This window comes from Pelobates fuscus, chromosome 1, assembly GCF_036172605.1.
Source record: "Pelobates fuscus isolate aPelFus1 chromosome 1, aPelFus1.pri, whole genome shotgun sequence".
Lineage (NCBI taxonomy): Eukaryota > Metazoa > Chordata > Amphibia > Anura > Pelobatidae > Pelobates > Pelobates fuscus.
The window spans coordinates 264,558,769-264,569,220 of NC_086317.1; the positions used below are offsets into that span (position 1 = coordinate 264,558,769).

A 10,452-nucleotide genomic window follows, 5' to 3' on the forward strand; every position below is an offset into this window, starting at 1 on the left:
CAGCATGAAAGACCCCATTTGCACAAGGTTGGATGCCGAGCTACTCATTTCCCGTTCCTCCTCCTCACTGATGTCATTGAAGGTATGTTCTTCCCCCCAGCCACGTACAACACCACGGGTACCAGATAGGTGACAACGAGCACCCTGGGATGCCTGTTGTGTTTCGTCTTGCTCCTCCTCCTCCTCCTCAAAGCTACAATCCTCCTCTGACTCCTCTTCCTCACAATCCTCTTCCAGCGTTGCCGCAGGTCCAGCAAGCGATGCTGATAAGGCTGTTTCTGGTGGTGATGGTGACCACAACTCTTCCTCTTCCTCTTCACGCTCATCTACAGCCTGATCCAGCACTCTTTGCAGGGCACGCTCCATGAAGAAAACAAATGGTATGATGTCGCTGATGGTGCCTTCGTTGCGACTGACTAGGTTTGTCACCTCCTCAAAAGGACGCATGAGCCTACAGGCATTGCGCATGAGCGTCCAGTAACGTGGCAAAAAAATTCCCAGCTCCCCAGAGGCTGTCCTAGCACCCCGGTCATACAAATATTCATTAACAGCTTTTTCTTGTTGGAGCAGGCGGTCGAACATTAGGAGTGTTGAATTCCAACGTGTAGGGCTGTCGCAAATCAAGCGCCTCACTGGCATGTTGTTTCGCCGCTGGATATCGGCAAAGTGAGCCATGGCCGTGTAGGAACGCCTGAAATGGCCACACACCTTCCTGGCCTGCTTCAGGACGTCCTGTAAGCCTGTGTACTTATGCACAAAGCGTTGTACGATCAGATTACACACATGTGCCATGCACGGCACATGTGTCAACTTGCCCAACTTCAATGCCGCTATCAAATTTTTTCCGTTGTCACACACCACTTTGCCGATATCCAGTTGCTGCGGAGTCAGCCACTTTTCCACCTGTGCGTTCAGGGCGGACAGGCGTGCTTGTCCGGTGTGACTCTCTGCTTTCAAGCAAGTCAAACCCAAGACGGCGTGACACTGCCGTATCCGGGATGTGGAATAGTACCTGGGGAGCTGGGGGGGTGCCGTTGATGTGGAGCAAGAAGCAGCGGCACAAGAGGACTCAGCCGAGGAGGTTATGGAAGAGGATGGAGTAGGAGGAGTAGAGGAGGTGGCAGCAGGACTGCCTGCAATTCGTGGCGATGTCACCAACTCCTCTGCAATGCCACGCATTCCTTGCTTGTCAACCGTCAGCAGGTTTACCCAATGCGCAGTGTAGGTGATATACCTGCCCTGACCATGCTTTGCAGACCAGGTATCAGTGGTCAGATGGACCCTTGCCCCAACACTGTGTGCCAGACATGCCATGACTTCCTTTTGCACAATCGAGTACAAGTTGGGGATTGCCTTTTGTGAAAAGAAATTCCGGCCGGGTACCTTCCACTGCGGTGTCCCAATAGCTACAAATTTTTTGAACGCCTCAGACTCAACCAGATTGTATGGTAAAAGCTGGCGGGCTAATAGTTCGGACAAGCCAGCTGTCAGACACTGGGCAAGGGGGTGACTTGGTGACATTGGCTTCTTACGCTCAAACATGTCCTTGACAGACACATGACTGTGGGCAGATGAGCGGGAACTGCTCAAGGCGGGAGACGGAGTGGCGGATGGTTGAGAGGGGGCAAGAAGGACAGCAGTGGTTGACGTGGCTGAAGATGCTGGACCAGGAGGAGGATGGCGGCTTAGAGTAGGCGTGCTGCTTGTACTCATGTGTTGATCCCATAGGCGTTTGTGATGTGAGATCATGTGCCTACGCAAAGCAGTTGTACCTAGGTGGGTGTTGGACCTCCCACGACTCAGTTTCCTTTGGCACAGGTTGCAAATGGCATCGCTGTTGTCAGAGGCAGACACACAAAAAAAATGCCACACTGCTGAGCTCTGCAATGACGGCATTCTGGTGGTGGACACAGCATGCGTTGATTGGCGTGCTGTCGGGCTGACCCCGGGTGCCGATGCATGCTGTCTGACTGTGCCACTAGCTCCTTGCGACGACCCCCCCTTGCTTCCAACTGGTCTCCTCCTCCTCCTCTCTGTCTCCCCATCTGAACTTTCGCCCTGTTCTTCTTCTCTTCTAGCGGGCACCCACGTGACATCCATGGACGCATCGTCATCATCAACCGCTTCGCTTGTATCTGACAACTCAGAAAAGGAAGCAGCAGCGGGTACAACATCATCATCATCATCACACCGTACCTCCATGTGTTTAATGCTGCCTGCCTGAGACATATCCCTGTTATCTACATCCTCTAGCAATAATGGTTGCGCATCACTCATTTCTTCAAACGGGTGTGTGAATAACTCCTCTGACATACCAAGTAAAGCGGCTGTGGTGCTAGTTTTGGTGGTGGCGGCAGGCGGGTGAGTGCTATCTTGAGAGGTGCCTGAAGCTAAGCTGGAGGAGGATGGTGCGTCAAGGTTCCGAGCGGAGGCTGTACAAGATTGGGTGTCCTGTGTTAGCCAGTCAACTAAGTCCTCAGAACTTTTCAAGTTCAGGGTACGTGGCTTCTGAAAACTGGGCATTATTCTAGGGCAAAAGGGAATCACAGCACCACGACCACGACGGCCCCTGCGGGGTGGCCTGCCTCTGCCTGTCATTTTTGGGGGGATTTGTGGTACTATGCGTGCAAGCTACTGTGAGACCAGATATGATTGGCAATGTGCACTGGAACAGTTCTGCAGAGCACACACTGTAGGCCTGAGACACCCGCTTGAAGACAAGTAACTGCTATTCAATCTATAACAGTGAAAAACAAATTTTGTTTTTAAAAGCACGCTATAGAGACACCAGATATGATTGGCAATGTGCACTGGAACAGTGCTGCAGAGCACACACTGTAGGCCTAAGACACCCGCTTGAAGACAAGTAACTGCTATTCAATCTATAACAGTGAAAAACAAATTTTGGTTGTAAAAGCACGCTATAGAGACACAAGATATGAGTGGCAACTGTCAAAGCACGCTGGCACAGGTCTGCAGAGCACACGCTGAAGTAGGCCTGACACCAAGATGCTTGCAGACAACTAACTGATCTTCTATTACAGTGAAAAAAAAATATTTCTTTTAAATCTAAAGCTTAACCAATTGTTAAAACAGATATGAGTGGTGGCACTGGGCAAATAGGCACAGTATCCAATGTGAACCTCACACAGAAGCTGGCAGGCAGGCAACTGCTCTTCTATTACAGTGGAAACAAAATTTTGGTTGTAAAAGCACGCTAAAGAGACACCAGATATGATTGGCAACTGTCAAAGCACGCTGGCACAGGTCTGCAGAGCACACGCTGAAGTAGGCCTGAAACACAGACGCTTGCAGACAACTAACTGCTCTTCTATTACAGTGAAAAAAAATTATTTATTTTAAATCGAAAGCTTAACCAATTGTTAAAACAGATATGAGTGGTGGCACTGGGCAAATAGGCACAGTATCCAATGTGAACCTCACACAGAAGCTGGCAGGCAGGCAACTGCTCTTCTATTACAGTGGAAACAAAATTTTGGTTGTAAAAGCACGCTAAAGAGACACCAGATATGATTGGCAACTGTCAAAGCACGCTGGCACAGGTCTGCAGAGCACACGCTGAAGTAGGCCTGAAACACAGACGCTTGCAGACAACTAACTGCTCTTCTATTACAGTGAAAAAAAATTATTTCTTTTAAATCGAAAGCTTAACCAATTTTTAAAACAGATATGAGTGGTGGCACTGGGCAAATAGGCACAGTATCCAATGTGAACCTCACACAGAAGCTGGCAGGCAGGCAACTGCTCTTCTATTACAGTGGAAACAAAATTTTGGTTGTAAAAGCACGCTAAAGAGACACCAGATATGATTGGCAACTGTCAAAGCACGCTGGCACAGGTCTGCAGAGCACACGCTGAAGTAGGCCTGAAACACAGACGCTTGCAGACAACTAACTGCTCTTCTATTACAGTGAAAAAAAATTATTTCTTTTAAATCTAAAGCTTAACCAATTGTTAAAACAGATATGAGTGGTGGCACTGGGCAAATAGGCACAGTATCCAATGTGAACCTCACACAGAAGCTGGCAGGCAGGCAACTGCTCTTCTATTCATAGGCGTGCGCACGGGGTGTGCCAGGTGTGCCTGGGCACACCCTAATCCCCGCGGCACGCCTGTGAGTCCTGCAGGAACGCGTGGGAACAATGTTCCCACTGTTCCTGCAGGCACTCTTCCCCCCCCCCAAATGCCCTCCACCTCCCCCCCGTGTTCACCCTGTCATGGGGGGCCAGCAAGAGGTGATGGGCACCTCTCCTCTCCCCGCCCCCCCCCACCCCCCCGTCGGGTGCCAGCACCGATCACAAGAGGCATGGGGGCCATGCTGGGTCACACCACAGCTGACTACAATCTTCTCACGATCTTCTGGATTTAATTTTTTTTTACAAACCTGACATCATGCTAATAATGCTGACATCATGTTAAACTGACATATCTAGGAGGTTGTTTCTCACTGGTTTCAGGAAAAGTAAAACACTTTCTAGGCATGCATAGTACTGCACCATTTTTAAAAAAAAAAAAATTTTATTCTTTATTTTTTTGCACACGATAGGCAATGCAAGAATAAAACAACTTGAAGGCTTGCGCAGAAGCCAAAATATAAAAGAACACACACATAGAAATACAAATAAGTCGACATTAGCACATACGACAAGCCACTCTATAAATTCCATATCACTTGCCCCCTATCGAGGATTTTCGTTTTTCTATAGTTACATCATTTAAATTCCTTGCTTTTGCTTAGAAGAGGTATAGCGAGAACAACACTATGATGGAGCTTGCGCAGAAGTAGAGAATGTTGGATATCATTTGCAGAATACAAATTAAAACATTAGCCCTAAAGGCAAGCCTCTTCATGAATTCTAGACTACCTGCCTCCCGTCGATGATGTTGTATTGCTAATCAGGCCATGTACCCTAAACAGGAGCCCTAATTCTACCCACATAGGGGTGCACTTTAGGCATCCTCAGCTCTCCGTCAGTACACTCATGCCTGAGCGAGGAAAGAAAACGATGACAATATGGACTGAGACAATATTAGAAAGAAAAAAGTAAAAAATGAGAGGTACCCTTGTATACCAAGGGTTATGTAACAAGAAGAAGAAAAGTGAAAAAGAGAGAAAAATGTAAGAGTGAAGGAAAGGAAAAAGGGGGGGGAAGGGGGAGGGGAGGCGAACGAGCCATGGAACTCCAGACCAACCCCAATCCGGCTGTGTCGGATCCCGATTGAAATCATATACCTATCCCATCAATCATTCCCAGAGCCCAGTATACTATTGTCCCATGGTTCCCAAACCCTCTGGAAAGCCGCTGTAGTTCCTCTCAATCTAGCAGTGAGATCTTCCATGATTCTGCTGTCCTTTATCCTAGAAATCACCCCCCCCCCCAAACTCCGGGCCTCCAGGTGCCAACCACGCCTTTGCCGCAGCTCTGCGTGCACTTAAGGTTATCACCCGCACCAGTTTCTGCTCCCTTCTCGTCCATCCCTCTATAGATCTATTTAAAAGGTAAATCCATGGGTCCAAGGCGAAGGGTTTGCCGAATGTCTGCCTCAATAGGTCTTCAACAGACTTCCAAAAACCGTGGATTTTCGGGCATTCCCACCACATGTGAAAATACATGCCTCGGAAACCACAACCCCTCCAACAATCGTCAGAATCTATCTTGCGCATTTTGTGCAAAGTTATCGGAGTGGTATACCACCTGAGCATGGTTTTCCATGCCTGTTCCTGCTGCGTGACACATATAGAAGCGCTCTTGGTTGCTTCCCAGATCTCCTGCCATTCGATTCCTTCTAGTTCCTCCCCTAGGTCCAGCTCCCATCTATCAGTGTACGTCAATATGCCCCATTCTTTAATCTCCGTACTAAGGTGAGCATACAGAAGGGTAATCATCCCTTTTGGGGCATATTCCTCTCTACATAGTCTCTCGTAAAAAGTAAACTGTCCCTGGGCAGCTGTCTTAATACGGGGTCTCCTAGCAAAGTCCCTTATCTGGACATATCTAAAATAATCAGCTGGAGACAGGTGGGTATTTTGTTGGAGGTCTTGAAAAGGAATGACATCCCCTTCTCTATAAAGTTGGTAATACCGTTGAGTACTGCACCATTTTTAAACCCTGCTCACACCCGTGGCGGAACTAATGTAGAGAGGGCCCTGGTGCAAGAATTTTTATGGCTCCCCCTCTAGTGTAAGAGTAGCGAAAAGATAGATCTGTCATACAACTCTCACGATGCTATGCCAGCTGGAGATTTACCATTTGCCCATCCTTGCAGGGTTGCATTTGTGGGCAGCGTTTGAATATAAGCATTCTGAGAGGAAGTGACAGTTTGGCAGACACAGGGGTGGAACTCCTAGCGCTGGGCCCTCCTAGAGCTCTGGGCCTCGGTGCAGCCACACCGGCTGCACTGTCAGTAGTTCCACACTTGCCTCACACCACATTACAGCAATAGGCATTTAAATCAATATATAAATGCTGATGTTGAGTGCTGCATACAATGTATCTATCAATCTGGAGCCACTAAAAATCACTCCAGCTGACAGAGGGCAAACCTAGGTATTGATTGATATCTGAAACACCCTGGTATGAGCAGGGATTTAACCCTTCTCACACCAAAACGCTAGGACTTGTCAAAACGTCCTAACAATGTTAAAGCACAGTATAGCTTGGATGTAATGACACATTCTAACGTCATGAAGGGATTAAGGAACGCAATTACACATTTGGATTAAAATAATTACATTTGCATTAAAGTGATAGTGTCACTTTAAAAAATAAATACAATAAAAAGCTAAACACTAATATGTGCCATTATGGCAAATAAAGCATGTACAAAACACTTTTGTGTAATTACATTCCAATTAATGTGGTTTCCATAAGGAATATCACGCATCAACAAACAGATAAGAAAAGAAAACACTGTATCTTGTACACTTTACCTACAGTGATCTCAAAGTTAACAAAAAAAGAAAATAAATACAATTTCAAAATGTTGTGTTCTGAAAAGTGGTTTAAAGAAACAAGTGGCATCACCAATGGAATGTGCCTGGTGGTTCCCATGGTGAATGCCCCACTTTAAGTACTTTACACCAATGTTCAGAATACAAATCTTTTATATGTAACACTTGTTTGTATTGTGATCTTACATTAAACTCCCACTCATAACAATTTCAGCTCTTTTTTTTTTTTTTTTTTAAATTTTTTTTTTAAATTCTTTATTTTTGTTGTGCGGGTGATTACAGAGCATTGTCATGCGCCACAACAGCGTTCGTTTACTTAAAGACACATACATAGGTTAAACATGGCATGATAAACTTGCACAATTTTTCTTTTTCGTAAAACATGCTAAGCTAAGCAGTTTTGTTTAAACGTTAGCAATCTATTTGATATCAGGTTAGCTCTAAAACGATTATTACCAGGCTAGGTATACAAGCTTAAACTATAAGGTTGCTAATAATAAAACAGGTTTGCCAACTGAAAGAGGAATCCTAAGGCTCTAACAGATCTGTGGTTGCTCAATTACAGGAAATAATACCACTGGTTAGGTAGCTTAATCAGTATAGACAGTCCATTAGGGTCCCCTAATAGAGTTAGTGCTGATAACCCACAGCCCCAGCATGTATGGCTTGCTAATGTACAGCGCTGACCCCTTCTGAGAAGCGACATAAGAATTTTAAGGTAAGCAATTTAAAGCGAGTGTTCTATGACATTAGCTTCATAGGGGAGACAGGACAAGGATCATAAGCTACTGGCCTATAAAACAGTCTATCTCCGACATATTACTTGGGTCTGCTCAGCCAATACCCGCAGGTGGAAGGCAATTGATCATGTGTGATTGTCCATTATGTTGTGGACGGCATGTTGTAGTGCTGAGTCGGGCAGCTGCAGGAACAAGCTTCCAGCTCTCCAGTGTTGCGGCAGGTTTCCCGCCATGCAGGTAATGCTTGCCTCTTCCAGGTCGGCTTGCCGAGACACGTTGGCGGGGAGTAGTGCGCGGCCACCTCCGCGGCCCCTGTCTTCCTCTTCTCGGGTTCAGGACGCGACGGCTGTGCGCCCCCTGCATCCGGTGCTTGGGTCTCCCGCTTTGTGATGCCCCATGCTGGCCACGTTTGCCTGGACCCGCCTCGTGGTGCTGGTCCGCGGACCCGAGCAGGGGGAGTTCGCCTGGGCTTGGAGGTAAAGTGGTGAGCGTGCGTGAGCTCAGCTTCGCCCAGAACTGGGCGCACAATCGGTCGAAGGCCTGCAGGAGCGGGTCAGCATAGGTAGTTGCTTGTGGGAAGGGCTGTGTAGTCTGTGGTACAGCAGCCATCTTGGGTAGCAGGTTACAGCCTCGTGTATCACTTAGGTGTTCAGGCGACCCATAGGGGTCCACATGAATGTGCCAGTGGGGACCGGGATAACCCCCACCGGTCCAGAGGGGGGGGACAGGGCTCAACAGCAGGGGCTCTTCAGTCTCGGGCAGAGGATCGGCCGCCTCCTCCGCCTCGAGTATGTCGGCAGGCCACCGAAGTTTTGCCCGCCAAGAAAGCCGGCAAAGTGGTTTTCTTGTTCGGTAGGGTGCTCCTTGGTATTAATGTGCAGGTTTATGCCAAAAGTTAAATGTTTGAGTCCAGGATCAGGCTATTTGGAAGCTTTGCATGAGGAGCTCCGGTATCATGCGTCCATCTTGGTCGGCCTTCAGGCCCCGCCCCCAATTTCAGCTCTTTTAAAGCGACACTGTCACACTTTACTTACCTTTTCCCAATCACTTCCTATTCTCTTCATCTTTCCTACTCTGTGTTTCTTTTCTTCATTTTCCATATTTCTATGGACTATTTTGTCGCATGCATTTTTCCTGCGCTTGGCTTTCTAAGACATAAGGATGAGCTTAGGTAAGCTTCCCTTCCTGTGTCTATATAAAGTTTTCAGACAATACTCACCTTTCCTCCATATTCTTGCGATGCTTTTTTTGCCCTTTCCAAATGTCCTGTCATGAAGACTAGGGCGCTGACGAAATGATAATTTTGTCCAAGCCGAATGTCAACAGTTTGCTGGAGAAAATTTGGTCTGAATTAGGTCATTATTTTCGGTTTGGAATTTAATTTGGAAGAATAACTAAATTACTAGATTGGTACCCTGTGGGATTGCCAGATGCATGCAATCCCACAAGTATTAGGGAGCAATCTACTAAAAGCTAAAAGACAAAACGTCCTTAATTTTCTTAATTTTGGTCTTTGAGCCAACTTTACTAATATTAAGTAAAAAAAAAAAATGCTTAGTATTAGTAAATGAGGGACGTTAAACTCTCCCTCATGTAACTACTCGCTGTGCTGCGAGTAGGGACATATCTACTCAACAGTGCGCAGCCAGTTCTCTCATATGTACAGTTCACATAAGGGTGATTCTTTCTCTGTTACAATCTATTGTAATTTTAACACCAGATTTCCATCATTTTTATAACAGTTTTTTTGTAACATTCAATTTACAGATAAGACTAGCAGCACCAAGAACCCAACAACACTTCCACTTATTCTACAATCCTCTGACTTGCTGTATACAACCTCGTGTGAATCCAGCATTAAGAACGGAGGTTTAAAGACAGAGAAAGACAACATATCTGTTAGCACTAAATGCTCCCCTGGTGTTCAAAATGTCCCTTTGAATGAAAGTTTGCGGTGGGTAGGCATTCTTGATGATCCAGTAAAAGAGGAGGAACGAATTCGCCAATACAAAATTAATAGAAGGAAACGTTACTTATTAGCAGGTCAGCAGAATGCCCATAATTCATCAGAAGTTCCAGCAGTGCCATTGGCAACTAATAATGAGATTAAACGAGACAATTCCAATCCTTACTTTTTAGGATATAAAGGACATGGCAGGCCACAACAGCCATCAACAGAGCTTAAATTCCCAGCATTGGTAAACATACTTAAAAATGGCCTATGAAACTGCTTCAATCATAATGGCATACAAAACTGCTTAGCCACAGCTAGTCAATGCAGATAATCTCCATAATTATTTTGTTAGAGCGCATGTACCACTAGAATGTAAGCTCATTGAGCAGGGCCCTCCACCTCTCTGTTCCTGTACGTCCAATTGTCTGGTTAAAATTACATGTCTGTTAGTCCACCCATTGTACAGCGCTACCGAATCTGATGGCGCTATATAAATATTAAAATAATAATAATAATGTAGCATAGAAAACTACTACACTACGTATTTTTTAATGTTATTTTTATATTCATTTTATATCTGTATCATCATATATTTCTATTTTCTATTTTGTGCTACTGACCTAAATAAATCTCTTTCATTTTAAAAGGTACAGTTAAAGGAACCATTATTAAAATATGATGAGCTTTGTTAAACCGAGGACAACAGCACACATTAGAAACAGATTCTCTACCAAGCTACGTTGGATGATGCATAAACATATCATGTGCTATCTTTGAATCCTTTC

At 45.7% G+C, this 10,452-nt stretch overlaps 1 protein-coding gene across 1 annotated transcript in view; it reads left to right on the plus strand.

The window, feature by feature from the left end:
* LIAT1 (ligand of ATE1) overlaps positions 1–10,146 on the plus strand; it is a 28,176-nt gene extending 18,030 nt beyond the window's left edge. Inside the window, exon 2 of the mRNA XM_063444585.1 lies at positions 9,481–10,146. Within this exon, the coding sequence (XP_063300655.1) occupies positions 9,481–9,938 (458 nt within the window). The 3' untranslated portion in view covers positions 9,939–10,146. The remainder of the gene's footprint in view (positions 1–9,480) is intronic.
* Positions 10,147–10,452: the final 306 nt, after the last annotated feature.